The following is a 21,520-nucleotide window of genomic DNA, read 5'->3' as shown; positions in this document are numbered from 1 at the left end:
ATGAGTAACCAATCTCAAACACAGGATAAAAGCCAGGTGTAGAGAAGCCCTCAGACCACAGTGATATACTTTGTCGATGCTCACCTGAATGCTTGTGTATCAAACACTCTGCAAGCTCCTGATCCGCCACAGGTTTTCACACCCCATTTCAAGCAGGTTTTATCGATCAAAGCTCCAAAATAAATAGGCGCCAGGAGTCCTCCTGCAGAAAAGACCCAGCAATGAAGTGATCTTAACAATATGCTTTCCAGCCAATGTGACCACTAAAAGACTTGGGGAGGAACTGTAGTTCAATGGAAGAGCTGATGTATTCCATGCCAAAGGTCTCAGATAGGGATGTACGAAAATCACTTACCTTTCAGGGATTATGCTGATGGTGCGGGGGGAGGCGTTCCATCCCTCCCCCCGGAATCCTCGCTGTGGGGGGAGGCGCTCTGTTCCTCCCCTGCCAGAATCCTGGCCAGCTGGCTGTGCTCCGCAGCGATTCTGTGGAGCCGCCGGCTGGCTCCGCCAGCAGCCGGACATCCGGCCGCTGGCTAGCAGGGATGCAAATGGGGGTGGCCGTAGCCGCCGCCGTTTGCGTCCCTGCAGTCAGCCGTGATAGGCTATGTAAATGTTTACGTAGCCTATCACGGCTGATTTAAAAAACAACAACAACGCGCATACGCAAATGGCGGCGCCCATGGGCACCGCCATTTGTGTTCCTTATTTTGGCACGTCTTAGTCTACGTAAACATTTACGTAGACTAAGACGGCAAAAATAAGGGGAACGCAAATAGCGTAGCGTCTATGCTATTTGCGTTCCCCTTATTTCCGCCGTCTTAGTCTATGTAAATGTTTACATAGACTAAGACGTGCCAAAATAAGGAATGCAAATGGTGGCGCCCATGGGCACCGCCATTTGCGTATGAGCGTTGTTTTTTTGTTTTTTTTAATCAGCCGTGATAGGCTACGTAAACATTTACGTAGCCTATCACGGTGTTTTTTTTTAAATTTAGCCGTGGTAGGCTACGTAAATCTTTACGTAGCCTATCACGTTTTGTTTTTGTTTTTTAAACTTGGAAATGGCGGCGGCGGCACCCAGTCGGAAGACCGGCTGCCACAGCCGCCGCCGCCGAACCGCCGCCGGAGCCGCCGCCGCCAGGAAGATCCACCCCAGGTAAGTCCCGTCCCAGGGGGGTGGCGGGGGGGTGGCGGGCCATTCCGCCACCGATTTCGGAGGGCCGAATGCACTGGCATTCAGCCTCCCCGAGATCCATGGTGGAAGTTTCGTACATCCCTAGTCTCAGATTCAATTCATGGCAGGGGATCAGGTAGCATGCTGGCTGGGAATGATGGGAATTGAGTCTAACAGTTCTGGAGGGCACCAACTTGGGGAAGCCTGCCTTATAAAAACACCCTCACAAGTTTCTTTAAAGAAACGGTAGTGCTATATCTTCTATCCCCTTATACCCTGTTAAAATAGAGTGGCCTAAAAGGCTACCCCAAATATGGACGTGGGAGGATTTTTCCACGGACTCAACTGAGGCCAGATTCCAAAGAATCTGACCTCTGGAGTCTGGGGCGGAGTGGCTGCACTTACCTCCAGGTCTGGAGGAGTTCCCATAGGGCAGCTCTCCAGCTCCCTATAAGACATGATACGCTAATGGTAGCTGCCATTAGCTTATTGCAGGAACGTTACAGCCATAAAGGGCATATTGTATGCAATTTTCAGCCGTAAAGCACTTGCTTTGACCTAAATACAGCTTTAAACAGCTGCAATTTAGGTCAAAGTCAGGGCTTTACGGCCGCAGATGGCATACAAATGCCATTTACGGCTGTAGTTTTTCTTATAAGGAGCCGGAGAGCCACTCCTCCAACTCTGGTGGACGAGGCTGGGCTCCGGAGGATTCCGCAGGGCCCTGAGCAGTCCAAATTGCCCCTCCAGGGACCGCCCCTCCCAGACCGGACAGTGGGGGTACGTACATCCCTAACCCCAAATGCATTTTTATTGCAGAACTTGCACCAAGACAGACCTGCAACATAGTCCTCCCACAGCATTGTTGGTTTCGGTCATCTGCATTATGTCCCCAAATTTCATCCTCTTACCATTTATGGTTTTCATTCTAGGAAAAATCCCCAATATGGGGCATAAAATATTCCCAGAATCTATTGATTTTGCCAGTGGGGTGTCTTTGTCCAAGTTTGGATGATCAGCGGGGGAAACAACATAGCGCTGGTTGTTTCCCCTGCACATGCCGGTCGCACAACCCAGATTACCCTAATTGCCTGTGCTGCATTGCAGGTTGCTGTATTGTCTGAACCTGGCATGTGGCGTGAGCGTAATGCATTTTTACCCATCCTACAACCCACGGCTTGCAGTATGGGTTGAAGGGTGGGTGAAAATGTATGATGGTCATGCCCTGCACCAGGTTCGGATGACCTGTCAACCAGCGATGTGGTGCAGGTAATTAGGAGAATCGCAGTCGTGCAACCAGCAGAGGTGGGGGAAACCAACACTGCAGTTTCCCCCACTGATCATCCGAACAAGTCCCACAAGCTTAGCAAGGTAACAGGGGTATAAAAATGTCCCATGGATTTTCCAAAGAAAACTGATCTATGGGACCAGGCTTAGGGTGCAATCCTATGCATGTCCTACAAAAGTCCTACAAGCTGGCTGGGGAATGCTGATAGCTGTAGGACATTTTTTTCTGCTTAAATATGCTTAGGATTGTACCCTTAAATACTCTGCATGTCAGCAGTTTGGCACAAATAATTGGATTTCATTGGGGAACATTTACCTTACCAGAGATATATTTGTCATGGGGGTAGAAAAATACCCCCTACCACTGAAAAAGTTAATTCTTAGTAACAAAAGCTTTTCCTAAAATTTTACCTTGACAGTTCATGATACTTTATATATTGTGAGTGTATATCTTCTCACATCACAGGCAGATGTTTGTTTGTGAGGGCATTTATCACCCCAGGATAAATTGGCAAATGGCTTTGGGTAGTAAAATGCCCCATAATGTTTGTGTATACTTTTTACAACTACTGCATGAGTCTTTAAAACCAAACCAAATGAAAGATGGGAAACATTTACCAAATACCCTTCCACACAACGCTTCAATGCCAACAGCAAAGGATTTTAAGTCGGGTGAAACTGATCTGAAATACAGGAAGGAGATTAAAACTATCAGTTTGATATGGATAGGGTGCATTTGGCTACAAAGGGCATTGCCCAGAAACATTAAAATACATGCAATGTCATAACTGACTCCAAAGGATATGGATTACACAATCTGCCAACAAGATGCAGAGATGAAACCGCCTTGAATTACAAACATTCAAAGGCAGGGCAACACAGCTGAAACAAAGCACCTGCTTACATCACTCCCATCGAGAAAACCAACTGATTGCAACTCAAAGTGCTGAATTAAATATGAATGAATCATGCTGCACATCTGTGTGTATTTTGAATTAGAAATGTGAGACTATTTGACTTTGTAGAGGAATTTGGATTTTTGATTATAAATTTATCCAGGAAAGATAGCAGCAATGGTTCTATTTTGCCCACTGGGTTTCCAGTCACAAACATCACCAATCTAGGGAAGAATAAGACTGGATGTGTTTGAACTTAGGCATGTGTATTTTGCAACTCAGGGTCAGTCTGCAAAAGCAACCATTGAAATACAGGGGGTTAATAGAATTTGGTGGCAGACCTGGTTTGCCCCAAACTTTATGGATAAGAAAGAACAGAAAAAAATTAAACAGTGCTCACCTGAACATAATCATGTACATTGGTGTTGCTCCCAAGGTTATAATAAATACCGTTATGGACAACAAAGCTAAAAAATAAGGAAATGCTTGAGTACAATTATCCCTTGGACACTGACCCAAAACTGCAGAAAAATTACCAGGTCCTGAAACTTGCATGCAACTGCAGTTGTGAAAAACCTGGAAGATAGAAGAAAGAATGAATGATTGCCAGGAGGTCTTACATTTTCAAGTTGCTAGTTGCCTGTTTGCAAACAAATGGTATTGTTTAATTAACTCTAGGAAACTCTCATGATTCCCAGAAGAATCTCTGTGTTCAGAAGTGTTAGCCTCTATTTGGATACTCCCACGTAATCCTAGCCATGGGAACTGGAAGTGTGATTTCTGGGGCCAACAGCAAGCAACGATTTCCTGGGAACAGTACAAAAAATGCACTCAGTCCCTTCTCTCCTCTCTGGGCCTTTGTGGCACCAGGTGTTGGCATCATTGGGCACCTGCCAAGGCCAACAACCCAGTAGGGGCCAACTGACAATCCCTGGGCCCTCTTGATGCTCCACAACCTTGCTATTTGTAGTAAGTCTGATACTGGAGGACAAGCGAGGGGGCAGGTGTGAACTGACACAGTGTCCTATAAGCTGTTTGTAGTGTACAGAGACGAGTATAGCCCTGTATATTGCGCAGTTCACTGTGGCCATGCTAGAAATAGATTTCTTCTTGCACACAGCATGGATGGCATTAGGTGGTTTCCCGCAGCTGCATGATTTCATTCTCTGAGATGTTGCTTTCACTCTATGAGAAACTGGAGGAGAGGTCCCCTTCTCCTGGGCTGGTATGCTCTTTGTTCTCACTGTGGAGGAGGAAGGGTGCCTGCCTGCTAGGCCCTTGGAAGGGCACCCTGTTACATCAAGGGATTCAGCGCAACACCAGTTGAGGAGATTGGGATCTCCAGTGGAGGAGCATGTGTAAGCTTTATCTTTCCCTTTATATTTTGCATCCATACTACAACTGCGCATTCAATAAATTGTATGCCATTCTTTTACACAAATACTCTTGTTTCCTCTTGGTACCCACAGAATCTGTTTTGACTGGGCTCTGAGTGAATCAGACCACCAGAATGATACACTATTGCTGCCTGTTCACCTGCTGTATTGGCCCCAGGAGCGTAGCCAAGTCATTTGTAGTGTTAGAGGGGCCTAGAGATCCATAATGCTTGCTTAAGTTCATTATTGGTGCAATTCCCATGCTAGTAAGCCTCTGAGCATGTGCAGATGAGTCAAGAGGCTGATAACAGCCTTCTTGGTGCATTTCTTGCTAATGAGGAGAGTCTTTATCTCTCATGTGCCTGAGAAGCAGCATTTGTTTCCCTTAAAGCTGCTGGTGGCTATGCTTGAGAACCAAGTGCTGTTGGTTGATGCTGAGAATGAATGCTAGGGGTGTGTGCTGCTGAAACGCTGCTTATTGCTAACCTGTAGAGTATAAGACCCATTGTGCCCAATGGCTCGGGGTCCAGAGAAGCTGTCTGATCCAACCACTGGGTACGCCTGAGCGCTGTAAGTTACTCAATAAAGTCTATTTGTAAGCAAACCTTTGAGTCTGATTTATCACTATCTTGGCACCTCTAACCTAAGAATTCAACGTCCACTGCAGGGACGGCATACCTGCCATGAAGCAGAGAAAAAAAGCAAGGAGAAGGAGTAGTAACTACCACACACCTTGTTTTCTCCTTCTGGGAGGTAGTGCCAGTTGGACCCAGAGGGTGAGACAAGTGAACGTGCAGTGACAGCAGTGGCGAGGAGGAGGAGAGTGTACACGGGGAGGGTGTGTGTGGCTTCACTGTGATCATCTTGCTCAAGTCACCTCCAAGCCCCTCCCCCCAGAACAGACACTAGTATTGCACTGAGCTATAGCTGAAAAATGATATAGAAATTAACAAGGGGGAAAAGGAAACATCATCTGTGCTGGGGAACATGAGCAGGAGGGTGCAACTGCACTCATGTCCTGCTTGCGGACTTCCCATAAGCGTCAGGTTCCCATGGCTCCTCTTTTGTGACATCTGCTTTACCCAGCACTTCTCGGCTGAGCACCAGTTCAAAAGACACACACACACACACAGACAGAGAGAATTTAAAGCAACAACAACAAAAACAGGATGAGGGCATTAACGCTGGTCAAATCAGTCAATCCTAAAGGAAATCAACCCTGAGTGCTCATTGGAAGGACAGATACTGAAGCTGAAGCTCAAATATTTTGGCCACCTAATGCGAAGAGAAAACTCTCTGGAAAAGACCCTGATGCTGGGAAAGACTGAAGGCAAAAGGAGAAGGGGATGGCAGAGGATGAGATGGCTGGATAGCATCACCGATGCAATGAATATGGACTTGAGCACGCTCCGGGACAGAGCGCAGGACAGGAAGGCCTGGCGTGCTGTGGTCCATGGGGTCACGAAGAGTTGGACACGACTTAATGACTGAACAGCAACAACAACCGGGTGCTGATGCCAGGCCTTGGAACCAGTGCCTAACCAAAGCAAGCTGCGCTAGTGATAAGTACACCCAGCCACCCCCGGCTTGATTAAGAACTGGCTTAGCAAACCTAACTGCTGTTTACTGCAAACTACACCTTTGGGAGCCAAACAGCAATGGGAGGGAAGATTTTCGACAGGAAACTGGATGTGCCCATATTCCAGACTGGAGTGTATTCCAGATCTAGGCTCCAGATGAAAAACAAATATCAAAGGAGAAAGTGGACATCCCTGTCTGGTTCCTCTCCCAAGTGAAAAGAAAGCTGCAACATTACCATGAGTCATAACTCCAGCTCTGGGGGTTGAATATAAAATTCTAACTCATTTCAAAATTGTGCAGGAAAGCCAAAATTACTCAACATGGTGGAAATACTGTCCAATGACTTTAAGACCTTTTCGGCATCTAAAGAAACAATGGCAGCCTGATTAGTTCGATCAGTGCTTAAAGCTATGAGTTCAGCAATGAATCTAAGGTTATCAGCCCCCTGTCTATGTTTAATACATCCCACCTGATCTGTTTGAACCAATATTGTGATAACTTCTTACTATCTATCAGCCTGAATTGTAGTTCATATTTTAATATCATTGTTAATTAATGAAATAAGCTTATAGTTAATGCAGTAAGTATGGACCCTTGCCAGGCTTAGGAATCACAGTAATATAAGCACCATTTAACAACAAAGAAAGGTTAAAAAATATGATTATAAAGACAATGAAGTTTTAGAATTAACAGGTTGGAAAATGTTTTATACCACTCAACTGGAAACCCATCTGGACCAAATGATTTCCCAGTATTCATATTCCTGGCTTGTTCTATTAGACAGAATAGTAGTATTCACGGCTTTGTGCATAATAGTTCAGAATTTAAAATTACTGTTTATGCTGATGATCTTTTATTGTTTATCTCAAAACTCCAATCATCTGTTCCAGCTTCAATGCAGTTAATTAATACTTTGGGTAATTTATCTAGCTATTCAATTAACTGTTCAAAGTCTGAACTGATGCTGATGGGAGCTACTATATCTCGTAATGTATTAGCTAATTGGCCATTTTGATGGTGCTCAGGTGTTCTTACTTATTTGGGAATAGTTATCCCCAGAGATGTATCTCGGATGCTCAAGCTCAATTTCAATGAGTTGATTAATGAGATCTTACAGGATTTAGATAGACAGGCATCTTTAAAATTGAGTTTGTGGGGTAAGGTAAATCCACTCAAGATGAATACTTTACCTTGGATTGGTTATGTTATAAGTGGGATTCCTTTATCTATACCTGGCAAAGGTATTTCCAAAACTCAATGCTTTGTTTTATAACAAACCTTGAATATCCTTGAAAAGGATGCAACTTCCAATTAAAGAAGGTGTGTTTGGCTTTCTGGATCTTGCTTTATATCATTGGGCCTGTTTGTTGACCTGTACTAGATTTTGGTCTTTTCCATTTAGATCAGATTTTCTACCTTGGTCAGTTTGGGAATCTTCTTCTCTGGATCCTCTCTCTAAATGGATGGCATTAGGTTCTCAGCACATTAAAACAGATAGGGGTCCTCCCACAGTTACTGTGTAATTCTTAGAAAGCCACATTTTCATATATATACGTACATCTCATATGCATTCATTGAAACTGATACTGTATATTCAAATCTATGTAGTTACATTGTGTTTTTTTCTTTTCCTCTGCTTTGTTTTGTTGACATTTCACAATAAAAACTTGATTAGGAAAATACAAGCCCTGGGCTCTGAAGCTGCTTTTTCTTTAAAAATAAAAGTGACCAGTTCAAGCATGCTTTTTTAAAAGCATGAATAACTTAAAATGTAGTTTGGCCCTGAATGACCTAGGCTTAGATGGGATGTATATTTTGTTGCCCAGGTATTCACAGGAAACAAGATAGTGAAGGATCATTATCTTGTTTGAATTCAGGATGGAGAAATCTATCATTTTCAGTTTCTCTCAGTTTCTAATTTTTCCAGTCTTAAGTTTGGTTTATTCCAAACTTTGAGAATTTGTTAAAAATATATGTATGAAAATTTGTAAGCATTTTTGTGCACATTTCTCTGAACACGTGTGTTTTTGTATGCATTTTTGCCTAATATACACAATGATTGCAATATGTTTTCGTAATGCAATGCATATTTGAACGTCTAATATATGCATTTTTGTATGCATTTTTTAAAATTGGAAGACTCCATTGCAACATTTGGAAAACTGCAAATTTGTGAAGGATAAGTTTGTTTTGGTTCATGTAGCAGCTTGAAAGTGAGAAATTAGATAAGCTCATGTTAAATTGTGAGCTGGATGAATTTCTTCCCCATCCCAAGTGTGAATACATTAAAATTCAGAGCCATATCTGTATTTACCATATCCTTCCCACTTCCCACTGAAGCTGTGCAGCCAGCTAGACAGGCACTCATGTAGGTGATTCCGTTACTTCCACAAACAGGATCCCAGTAGCTTTCCTCACAGCTGCAGTCAGCATTGCAGGCAGACAGTAAATTTTCTTTAGAGAATGATGGTTCTTTTATGCTAGAGAGAATAGAGAAGGAGCCTTCAGTAATAAAAGGAAACAATCCCTCTTACAAAAACACATCCTGTTAGTACACTAAGAGCAAACTCTTTCTCTGAATGCTGATCTTTATGTAGCCAAAATGGCACCATCCACAAATAAAAAGGGGTTTATCAGCAAGTTTGGGGGAACCACGGTACAAAAAATTGGGGGAAGGGGATCCCCTAAGGGAAGGGAAGGGGATCCCCTAAGGGAAGGGGAACTTACATGACTTGGGACCGCAATACCTGGCGGAACGCCTCTCCCTCCATGAACCTACCCGGACACTACAATCAACATCTGGGGCCTTCCTCTGAATGCCTCCTCTGAGGGAGGCTCAGAAGGTGGCAGCAAGGGAGACAGCTTTCTCAGTGGTGACCTCCTTACTCCCACTGAGGCCTGCCTGGTACCAACAATGTCATCTTCTTGGCACTAGGTTGAGACTGTCCTCTTCTCCCATGCATTTAATGGCTTATGATGGGGCATCTATGCCAGCTGTCTGAACATGTCTAGTATTCTGTTGTAATTGTTTTTAGCTGTTTAAACTATTTTAAATTTTGTATATTTTAAGTTTTTCATGCTGTTATTATCTGGGTAGTGTCGTGAACTGCCCAGAGAGCTTCAGCTTTGGGGCAGTATAGGAAGAAAATCATCATCATCAACTTTAAAACAGCCCAATGAACACTGAGCATGCTCCCCTGGAAACCAGGGGAGGAGGCATAGAATGGAGTATCCCAGAAAAGGGTATGGCTGGCTGGAATTCCAAACTGGAGCAGTTCACACTGCAATGTTTTGTTGCAGATCCCACTTTATTCCATTTGTTACATTCATATGCCAAGGAGCTCAAAGTGGCATACATGGCCCTCCTCCCCCTCCCTGTGCAATTTTATCCTCATGACAGCCTTATGAGGTAGGTTAGAGAACTCCATGGCTGAGTGGGAATTTGAACCTGGGTCCCTCTAGTCCTAGTCCAGTACTCACACTTCTGTGCCACACTGGATCTGCCATCTGTGCCATTGGCTAAAAGCCCGCAGTTGCCTGTAAGTCCCTTAGCTCTTTGGATGTGGGATGGCAGCAAATAAAACAGGTTCAACAGGGGAAGTGGAAAGTCTGGGGAAAAACTCGCATAGGACCACAGAGGAGCTATAGGCTATTTGCAGGAACAGAAGGCCATGTTACTTGGTAAGTAGGATGGTTGAAAGGCTGGAAGCTGATTGGGAAAGTGAGCAATGAACCAAGATGTCTGAAGAAAGCATGAGATGGTCTTAGTGCAGTCTCCTGAGGAAGGGTGTTTGGAAGAGGCAAAGGCTGAGGGGGAGAGGAGCAAAAGATGTCTAAGTTGAGGAAATGAGGCAGCAAAGAGAGAAACATGTGCAGGAGGAAAGCATGACACAGGGACAAGAAACAGGGAGGTTTCCTCTGAGAAGGAAGTGTGTGGACATGTCAAGCAAGCTTTGGAAGCTGAATGAGTTGTTACCAGAAGTGGCTGAGTTTTAACTAGCTGTTGTGATATCTCTGCTTCACACCTGTATTTAGTGTATTGTTTGAATACTGTATTTGTATATTTTTTTGTCAGCCGCTTGGCCAAAAGGCAGCATAGAAATAAAGTGTAATGTAACAACATAACATAAAGATGGGGTTGACCATATTGGGTTGTGGTGGGCGAGCGACTCTTCAGAAAAGAGTTAATGCAGTTATAAAAGGTGGAAACTGCCCCCTCCCCAGCCACCCCGTCCCCAAAATGAACACGATAACGAACCCAGAGTAGTTGACAGTCAAGCCAGCCACCTGAAGCACCTCACAGTCGGCGAGGAAGTAAAGCAGGTTTAACAGGTAGGCTGCCAGAAAGGCGGCGCAGCCAAACTTCGCCATGGCCACTGTGTCTAACTTGAACTTCTTGATGAGAAAACCTCCCAGGAACATTCCCACAATGGCAATGGGTAAAAAGACAATGCCTGCAAAGGAAAGGGAGCATCAACATATTCTCACATACAGTTACTCACAATACACATAAGACAACTGTTTTTCTGGCAAAGCACGAATCAGGGCTGGGAAACTTTTTTTTCTGTCTGGGTAGCTGGAGCCAAAATCTCTCTCTCTCTCTCTCTCTCTCTCTGTCTCTCTCTCTCTCTCATATACCCCCTTGTCTCTCTCTAGGGTTGTATGAGAATTTGGGTTTTGCTCTCAAAATGTGTGAGCATGCCCCCTTCAAAGCTCCGAATGCAAGTGCAAGCATGAGTGCGTGTCCACCAAAACTATTCACAAATTGTCAAACACAGACTCACATCCATCTCATTCCCGATTCCTAGTTCGATTTGCATAAATTTCCTAATGGGTGAGGATTTCCTCAGTGGACTGAATCTGCCCTGCTTGAGTCTATGGAGGACACTTGTGCAAATTAGGAAATTTGTGCATATTTGGGGAGATTTGTGCAAATCTCCCATTTGATCGCTGCTCAATTTGCACAAGCATCCCATTCGCGTAAAGTGAGCAGCAATCCCTAACACAAATGGAAATTGGGCATAAGACAAGTGGTGAGATGTTCGGAGAATCCTTGTGATCTTTGAACATCGCCCATTTGCCCAGCCCTACCTTTCTCTCTCCCCCATCCCTACCTCTCTCTCATTTTGGAACATGGAAATCCCTCAAAGTGGTTTACACACAATGAAACACATCTGTACAACATCTAACCCTCCAGTGGTGGTGTAGTGGAGCCAGGGATGCAATGCTGACACTTTTTAATCAGTAGGGACCAGTGGTGGCTGGTGACTCCAGTCCTGGAGGGGCCGTGATTCCATTCAGGGTTTTAGCTACCACCAGCCAAAATGCTAGCAGTGCTATCCAAGGTGCTGAACCCATTTGGGGGGATAGGGTTCAGCACCTTGGATAGCACTGTTAGCGTTTTGGTGGGTGGAAACTAAAACCCTGAATGGAATCACAGCCCCTGCGGGACTACAGTTACCAGCTGCCACTGGCAGGGATGCTGATGCCATCTACCACCCCCCTCAGAATGCCCTGCACCCTCTGAGCTTAGCTGCAGTTCTCACAGTAGCTGCGGGGGTGAGTGGGGGAGGATGAATCTTCTGAACAATATATTGTTCCCTGTTGCAATACAAAGTGTGTTGTGTTAGCTTGATCTTAAATGGGCAATTGAGAGCCATTACCTTTACAAAAGACCTGCTCTTGGTGGAAATGAAAGCTGCTAGAGCTGGTTTGTTGATGTGGATAATCACAGCAGCCTGAATTTCTGGACTCCCCTTGGGGACATGGCTATGGCGATTTGTCATGATGAATGCCCACACTTCAAATTTTACCATTATACCTCTGCCCACTAGGCTCCACACATCTTGGGTGAAATCCAATGTTAGCCAATGTAGGAAAGGAAAGGTTCCTCCTGTGCAAACACCAGGTCATTACTGACCCCTAGAGGGACGCTGCTTGCGCCGGCATTTTCATGGCAGACTATAGCAGGGTGGTTTGCCATTGCCTTCCCCAGTCATGACTACCTTTCCCCCAGCAAGCTGGGTCCTCATTTTACTGACCTCGGAAGGATGGAGGGCTGAGTCGACCTGAGCCGGCTACCCGAGACGCGGCTTCCGCTGGGATCGAACTCAGGTCGTGGGGAGAGTTTCGGTTGCAATACTGCCGCCTACCACTCTGTGCCACATGAGGCTCTTAGCCAATGTAGAGTAGACCCCAAATCCCATTCATTTCAATAGATTTACTCTACATAGGACTGACATTGGATTTAATCCCTTGTACTGTGGCCTGTTGTCTGGTACCTTATGACTCCCCCATTTTTGCAGTGGGGAGCAGTAAAAAAAATCTGGGCCTTCTGAGACCCGGGTGGGCCGCCACACATGGCAAGTGAGCCTCATCTGGCTTCTTTGATATCAGGAGCTGCTGGGAGTGGAACTAGGAACAGCTGGTTCTCCCCCGATTGGTGAGCAGCCATGGCCACAGGTTGGAGCATCTCCCTGTGCAGTAAAAGTCTGCTAGGCGCTGGTATAGCTCCACCCACCTAGGGTGCCATTAGACTTTATTGCAAGGAAGGTCCATAAACGCTTCCCATTCAAGTTTGGTCTTCCTGTTCAAGTTAAGACTTGGTGTGGGCAATTATAGTTACTCTTCTGCTCTGACTCATGGCTTAGCTCTTGGCTTCTGGCTCCCACTTAACAGCTTCCTGTGGTTCAGCTCTGATGATCAACCTCACTGAAATGTCAAGCACAGTCTTCCTCAACCTGATGCCCTCCAGACACAACCCCCTACCCAATAACAGATTCTTCCATGGGAGCCTACCCCCATGACCCAATTGGGCAGAAGGATAATGAAGAGAAGAGGTTTTACATACCAATAAGAAAGGTGGCTCTTGAAATAGATATGTTAAACTGCTGTTCCATAAACTTTGGCTGGAAAGTTAGAGAGCCAGTGATAGCATTGAACTGTAGGATAGTGAAGAACAAATAGACCAGGAAGATGGAGTTTCCAAGTAGCTTCTTCAACACTGGGAAGAACTCTGGAATGGAAAAATGTATATTTGATTGTCTCAAACAAAAACATAAGAAGGTGTCCTAGGAGAGACCAGGGTTTTTCATTCTTCCTCTTGTGGTACCAAGATTCAGTATTGATTCTGCTTAGACCAGAAACTAATTTATATTGTTAAAATTTGAATTTTTTGTTCACATTCGTACATTATGGAAACCTAATTAAGAATCAGAGAGAGAACCTCAATGTGTAAAAGCATGCCATTAAACAAGTTGGTAGTTAACATTATTGACCTAAAATTCATCAACTAGTGTTAGGATTTAAGCATATTATGTAGCCCCACAGCCAGAATCAAACAAGACCTCAGCAAATGAGGACCCCACTGCAGGCACCAACATGTATCAGGACTGGAGTAAGTGAAGAAAAACCTGAGAGAACCCCATGCCGGGAACTTGCGGGTATCTTGATGCATCCTGACTCGAATCACTCCCACTCCAAAGCTCTGGACCTTCTATGATCATTCCTAGGACTTCAATAGCAAGGGGCCTGAATCAAAGCTCAGACTCAACAACACAATGCGAAGGAATCCTTATCGTGTACAGTCAGGATTAAGCCTCCACCAAAAAGGGTGGGACAGTCTGGCAGACTACAAATCTCTTAGTTGCTGCTTGGAAGCTGCTGATGTATCATCTCTATGGAAACAGCAAGAGAGCAAGGCACTTACATTCTCTGGTGCCTGTAAAAGCTTTTATTATGCCCAACATGTTTCAGAAAGGACTTTCCTTCCTCACAGGCCCCTTCTCTTATCATAGAATCATAGGGCTGGAATGGGCCTACAAGACCATTGAGTCCAACCCCCTCCTCTGTGCAGGAAGCCTGATTCTTAGGCAGTCTCCCATTCAAGTACTAACCACAGCTGACCCTGCTTAGCTGCTGAGATCAGGGAAGATTTCTCCAAATGAGTCCCAAGGAATCTTTCCAATGTGTCTTAAGTCTTAAAGAAGCATTTTTCAGACATAAGAAGCATTGGAAAGATTCTTTGCAAAACATTTGGAGAAAGAGATGTGGCTCCTGAGGAAGGAAAGTTCTTTCTGAAACTTGTTGGGCATAAAAAAAAAAATTCAGGCACCAGAGAACACTTTCTCTTCTCTTTAGGGTATCATCTCTATGGACTAGCTCCTGTTTCTAGCAACCTCCTGGACAGCTTTTCTCCTGTTCACCATTTGACATCTGATTTATGAGGATCTTGCTGGTAGGGATGGTGGAGAATTCCGCCACAGACTCCAATGAGTCCATGGCAGAATGAAAGACTCACCTCTGCCACCCGGGGGAATCCACGCTGGCCGGATTCTACCAGCTGCTGGCCAGCCACTGCCGGCCGCTGCCTGCTGCTGCCAGCCGCTGCTGCCTATCTTCAAATGCAAATGGCGTCCAGCGTAGCGGACGCCATTTGTGTCCCTGCCTTTTGCCGTGATAGGCTACGTAAAGATTTACGTAGCCTATCACAGCAAAGAGCAGGGATGCAAATAGCGTCCGCTACGCCATTTGCGTCCCTGTCTTTTGCTGTGATAGGCTACGTAAAGATTTACATAGCCTATCGAGGCAAAAGGCAGGGACGCAAATGGTGTCTGCTACGGCCGTGGCTGGAAGTCCAGCAGTGGCCGGAGCCAGCCAGCAGCTCCGCAGACTCGCCACAGAACGGAGCCGGCTGGGGAGGATTCCGGGGGGAGGACCGGACTGCCTCCCCCCCCACGGACTCACGGGCGGATGAGGGTGAGTACAATCCATACACCCCTACTTGCTGGAGAGCTCCCCTGCTGTTCAGCATTCAAGCTGCCAGGCCTCTGACTCTCAGGGATAAACTAGGCATGACTTTTAACCAGGGATGTGCAACTATTTCCTTTTTTCTCGCAAAACATGCAAGCATGCCCTGTTCGAAGCCCCGAACATGATCACTATCGCAGGCACGTGTCCCCAGAAAACATGAGCGAATTGCTGGACATGTGCTCACGTTTGATTTGCACATGTTTTCCAGTTCATTTTTGCGCAAATTTCTTAATTTGCACCTTTTCCCCCTGTGGACTGAATCAGGCTCAGTGTAATCTATGAAGGAAAGTTGCACAAACTAGGACACTCGTGCAGATGTGGGGGAATTTGCACAAATTCCATGTTCAATCGCTGCTCAGTTTGTGCAATTTTTCCACTTGTATGGGGCAAGCAGCGATCCCCAACATGGACAGAAATCAGGCACGAGACGAGTGGCAAGACAAGGTCTGGAGAATCCTAGCAATCTGGAACGACACTTGTTTGCCCATCCCTACTTTAAAGCACGGGATTAAAAAACCTGGTGAGATTGCCCCCCCCCCCCCGGGCCAACTGACATCAACTGCCCTGTGGGAAGGAACATAAAATGTCAGCTCCTGCTCAAGTGGATCTGGTTGTGGTGTTCAGTTTGGTTTTTGAGAACGTTGAACTTGCTGTATCTCACATTTTATCAATGTGTTCCAGTCAACCAGCCATGCCCATCTTCATGATATCCCATTCCATTGCCCCTCCCACCTGGTTTTTCATTCTACCCCTACAGCAATCAGCCACCATTCCTTGGCCACTGAGCTCGCTCTAGTCCCCATTGCGCTGTTTTGGGGGGTTCCCACCCTCAGGGTTTATTCTCTAATTATTTTTTGTACTTCTGCTCCTTTGAGGAGTCGAAAAGAAGGATATATAAATCGACTACCTAAACAAACATATCACCAAATACTTTATTTAGGATACCTAAGGCCTTCTCCCTTACCAACCTGCCCGGTCACTGAGGCCATTGGAGGGCATGTTCCTGGTGGTTCCACATGGACCTATGGCCCGGTTGGAGTCCACCAGGAAGACAGTCTTCAGTGTGGTGGCCCCCTTCCTGTGGATTTCCCTGCCTTTGGAGGTCAGGCAGGCACCACTGCTATGTTGTTCTTGGCACCTCCTGAAGACATTGTTATTTTGAGAGGCCTTCCCTGAGTGACCAACTGCAGTTTATTTGTTCAGAATCTGTTCTTTTAAAATGTTTTAATTATTTTAATTATGGGGCTTTATTCTTTTATCTTGCAGTTCACCGCTCTGAAATCTTTGATGTGAAACGGTATATAAATATTGTAAATAAATAAATAATACAAACAAAGAAATAAATAATACAAAAAGCAGCTGTGCAGACCCCCTATCCAAATCAGGATCATAACCCCCAAGGAGAGGGAGTTGATTATTTATGTATGTATGTATGTATGTATGTATTACATGTCTGTACCACCCAATAGCAGAAGTACTCTGGATGATTCACTATAATCAAAACCATAAAATACACCATGATAAAATACAACCTATAAGTTTAGAATGACAGTATAAAAACAATGAAACCTAGTGGCAATTCAAAGATTTAAAATAGAGTAACAGATTTAAAACAGCAGAAACTGAAAGACTAAAAATCCCTTTTTGATTCCCCGTTTTAGCCTATGTAAATTTTTACATAGGCTAAAACAGTGAATCAAAAGGGGACGCAAATAGCGCCCGCTACGCTATTTGCATTCCCCTTTATTTTTGCCGTCATAGTCTACGTAAATATTTACATAGATTAAGACGGTAAAAAGAAGGAACGCAAATGGCGGCGGCCGTAGCTGCCGCCATTTGCGTACGCGGTTTGTTTTTGTTTATCCACCCAGGCATGATAGGCTACGTAAAGATTTATGTAGCCTATCACGTCTTTTTTTTTTTAAACCTAGCCATGATAGGCTACGTAAATCTTTACGTAGCCTATCATGTCTTCTTTTTTTTTTTTTAACACAAGGCAAGCCTGGAAATGGCGGTGGCGGCAGCCGGTCGGAAGACCAGCTGCCGGCGCCACCGAAGCTGCTGCCGGAGCCGCCACCGCCCGGAAGATCTGCCCCAGGTGAGTCTCGTCCCGGGGGGGATCCGCGGGGGGCGGGGGGGTGGCAGGCCGTTCCGCCACGGTTTTCGGGGGGCTGAATGTGCTGGCATTCAGCCTCACTGAGATCCGTGGCGGAATTCTCTGACATCCCTAGTGGAGGGGAACTAGTACTTTCTGGAGTTTGGAAGCTATGCTTCTATTAATGCAGCCCAAAATAGCATTTGCCTTTTTTTCAGCCACATCGCATTGCTGGCTCATATTCAGCTTGTGATCGACAACAATTCCAAGATCCTTCTCGCTTGTAGTGTTGTTGAGCCACGTATCCCCTATCTTGTAACTGTGCATTTGATTTCTTTTTCCTAGGTGCAGAACTTGGCATTTACCTCTATGGAATGTCATTCTGTTGAGTGCCCAGCACTCCTGTCTATCAAGATCACTTTGAATTTTGTTTCTGTCTTCCAGAGTATTAGCTATCCTGCCCAAGTTTGTGTCATCTGCAAATTTGATCAGCATTCCCTGCACCTCCTCCTCCAAGGCATTAATAAAAATGTTGAAGAGCACTGGGCCCAGGACTGAGCCCTGCGGTACTCCGCGCATTACCTCCCCCCAGTTTGAGAAGATCCCACTGGTAAGCGCTCTTTGGGTCCGATTCTGTAGCCAACTGTGGATCCACCTGATAGCTGTTTCATCTAGCCCACTTTGAGCTAGTTTGCTCATCAGGATATCATGTGGGGCACTTTGTCGAAAGCTTTGCTGAAGTCAAGGTATATTATGTCCACAGCATTCCCACAGTTCACAAGGGAGGTTACCTGATCAAAAAATGAGATCAGATTCATCTGGCAGGATTTGTTCTTGACAAATCCATATTGGCTTCGAGTAATCACTGCATTGTTTTCAAGGTTCTTACAGATGGATTGCTTTATCATCTGCTCCAGAATTTTCCCTGGGATTGATGTCAGACTGACTGGTCTGTAGTTCCCAGGTTCCTCCTTTTTGCCCTTTTGGAAGATAGGGACAACATTAGCCCTCCTCCAGTCATCTGGCACTTCACCCATCCTCCATGATTTCTCAAAGATAATAGACAGTGGCTCTGAGAGTTCTTCTGACAGTTCCTTTATTACTCTAGGATGCAGTTCATCTGGCCCTGGAGATTTGACCTCATTCAAAGTAATTAGGTGTTCCTTGACCATATGCCTATCAATCTCAAACTGCAATCCTGCCCCTTCAGCCTGTACTTGGCCTTTGCCAGGGGGGTCATAGATCCTCTTTTGGGAGAAGACTGCACCAAAGTAGGAACTGAGCACTTCTGCCTTTTCTTTGTCATCTGTTATCATTTTGCCATCCTTTTTTAATAGCTGAACCAGCATTTCTTTCCTCTGTCTTTTACTATGCATGTAGATGAAGAAAGCTTTTTTGTTGCTTTTAGCATCCCTCACTAACCTCAGCTCGTTCTCAGCTTTAGCCTTCCTGACGCCATCTCTGTAATTCTGTGCTACCTGCCTGTACTCTTCCTTTGTTGCTTGGCCTTCTTTCCACTTCCTATATGTGTCCTTTTTTATTTTCAGGTCATCTCTAAGCTTGTTGTGAAGCCACATTGGCTTCTTCTGTTGTCTTCCACCCTTTCTTTTTTTGGAATTGTTTGTAATTGTGCCTTGAGAATTTCCTTTTTTAAAAACTCCCATCCATCTTGGACTCCTTTTCTCATTAGAGTTGCTTGCTGTGGGATCTTACTTATCATTGTTCTGAGTTTATTAAAATGGGCTTTCCTAAAATCCAGGGTACGCATTTGGCTACACTCGGCTTTTGCTTTCTTTAGAACCAAGAACTCAAGTATAACATGGATGCTTTCCCCCAGAGTTCCTGTAACTGCTACTTTACCCACTAAATCATCTCTGTTGGTTAGGATCAAGTGAAGGATAGCCAATCCTCTAGTTCCTTCCTCTACTTTCTGTAGGAGGAAATTATCTGCCACACAAGTCAGGAAGTTCCTGGAGGGGCCATGTTTTGCAGAATTTGTCTCTCAACAAATATTGGGGAAATTGAAGTCCCCCATTACTACTACATCATGCTTCCTTGAAACATTGGCTATTTGCTTTTCAAAAGTTTCATCCTCGTCTTCTCCTTGATTGGGTAGCCAGTAGTAGACTCCAACCACGAGGTTCTTTTTATTCTTTGCTCCATTTATTTTAACCCAGTTGCTCTTGATGGGGCTACCAAGCTCATCCTCCTGTATTTTTGTGCAGAGAGCAGAGATATGTATTTTTCACATATAGTGCAACCCCACCTCCCTTTCTGTTCCTCCTGTTCTTTTTGAACAAGTTATATCCTTCAGTTGCTGTATTCCAGTCATCGAGTCATCCCACCAAGTCTCAGTTACACCTATCAAGTCATAATTTCCCTCCTGTATTAAGAGTTCAAGTTCGTTCTGTTTGTTTCCCATACTCTGGGCATTAGTATATAGAGATCGAAGACCATGTGCTTCGTGGTCTGGTTTTCTTCAGACATGTTGGTGAAGACTATTGTCGGGCGCTATTAGAGCTGTTCTCTTCATTGCGGTGCATGAGCCTTCGTCCACTGTTACTCCCAACTTTATGTCTCCCTTCCCCGTAGCATTCAGTTTAAAGCCTTCCTGATAAGGTCCTTCATGCTGTGGCCAAACACATGCTTCCCAGCCTTTGTGAGGTGCAACACGTCCCTTGCCAACAGTCCATCTTCCAGGAAGTATAGCCTGTGGTCCCAGAATCCAAATCTCTCTCATCGGCACCACCTTCGTAGCCAGTCATTCGCCCGGAGTATTTTTCTTTCCCTTTCTATCCCTCTTCTGACTACTGGAAGGATGGATGAGAAAACTATCTGGGGCCCAAAGTTCTTTCGGGAATTTCCTTCCCAAAGCTTCAAAGTCTGACATGATTTCTTCGTAGCTCCGCTTGGCGGTATCATTTGTTCCCACATGGATGAGAAGAAAGGGATACCTATCAGTATGGGCTTTATGAGTGCAGGCAACCCTTCAGTCACGTCTCTAATCCGTCCTCCTGGGAGACAGCATACCTGGTGAGTCCACAGGTCTTCGCAACATACTTGGGTTTTGATCTCATGCAGCAAGGAATCTCCCTCTACTCCTCCTCTTCTCTTCTTCTTGTTGTAGGCCTTGGTTTCATTGCCTCTGCTTGACTGACCTTTAGCCTCTTGCTCTCTCTCATACAGGTTCCCCTGTAACTCTTCCTCTGCTGGCTGTCCTCCAGTCTCATCCTCAAGTACCTGGAAACAGTTGCCTAGTTCTACTGCCTCCACTGGTGCAGAGTGGCTTCTAGTTCTTCTGCTCTTAACTTCACCCTTTTCCAAGGAATATCCTCTACTTCATTTTTCCTCACCTCAGCATTTTCCTCTTCTGCCTCAGCTTGCTGTTGCTCTTTTAGCTCCTGTACTTTTTTTGCTGCTGTAGTTCCACTGTTCTGTCCAAGAACTCTTTGTGTCCTCTTATGCCCTGGAGGGTCAACAGTCGCCGCTCCAGTCCTCTTACTTTTTCTTCCAGCAGTGTGATCAACTTGCACTTGTTGCACGTGTAGGCCATGTTGATCTCAGGCAAGAAAACAAACATTGGACACACCTTGCAAGTCACCACCACTGGAGGGTCTTGTCCTTCCATAGTCTGTTTTCCTTTTTGTGTCTAGCTTTCTGATTGTCCTAGAGGAGCCTGTGCCTAGCCCTTACTCACTGGAGGTTAAAAACAGAGTCCCACTGGTATGGAAGTGTGTGTTACAAGACAAATAAATGAAAAATATGTTTTTTAAAAAGAAAAAAAATGTTAGGGGCCTCTCACTTGACCTCCCCTGGCCAACTCCTGTTTGCTCCCCCTGTTCGTTCGCTCTGATCACTCACTGTCTGGGAACTTGCTTGCTTGCTTCACTTTGAAATTTGTTTCTGTCTTCCAAGGTATTAGCTATCCCGCCTAAGTTTGTGCCATCTGCAAATCTGATCAGCATTTCCTGCACCTCTAATTTGTCCGATGACCAACCCTGCTGCCTTAGCCGCCTAGTACCAGTCCTTCCCCCCTGGCCAGAGAAAGTTCACCGATGTACTAGGGCGCTCCACCTAACTGAGACTTGCAACAGCTGCCTACATTTATATTCTGATGAAGAAAAATTAGCTTTAGCAATGTCTTTAATTGGAGTTCCAGGTTTAGCGCTGGCTGATGGTATGGAAATTAACAAGTTAGCCTGCGCTTTAGTCAAAAACATAAACGCCACCTCATGAGCATTGTCACTATTAAATAAAGAGTTGCGTGACCTGAGAGGTGCCATCCTAGAAAATAGAG

The 21,520-nt window shown here is 45.1% G+C and overlaps 1 protein-coding gene across 1 annotated transcript in view; it reads right to left on the bottom strand.

Moving 5' to 3' along the window:
• Positions 1-21,520, bottom strand: part of LOC146339366 (solute carrier organic anion transporter family member 1C1-like) — a 40,100-nt gene that overhangs the window by 3,021 nt on the left and 15,559 nt on the right. The window contains exons 8-13 of the mRNA XM_084811699.1: positions 13,168-13,332; positions 10,576-10,771; positions 8,632-8,797; positions 3,761-3,936; positions 3,083-3,147; positions 85-202 (exon numbers count right to left, since the gene is read on the bottom strand). Coding sequence (XP_084667825.1) covers positions 85-202; positions 3,083-3,147; positions 3,761-3,936; positions 8,632-8,797; positions 10,576-10,771; positions 13,168-13,332 — 886 coding nt within the window. The remainder of the gene's footprint in view (positions 1-84; positions 203-3,082; positions 3,148-3,760; positions 3,937-8,631; positions 8,798-10,575; positions 10,772-13,167; positions 13,333-21,520) is intronic.

Source organism: Heloderma suspectum, chromosome 7, assembly GCF_057233095.1.
Source record: "Heloderma suspectum isolate Gila_16-S chromosome 7, 16-S_ref, whole genome shotgun sequence".
NCBI lineage: Eukaryota > Metazoa > Chordata > Lepidosauria > Squamata > Helodermatidae > Heloderma > Heloderma suspectum.
This window is presented reverse-complemented; position numbering and strand designations above follow the sequence as displayed.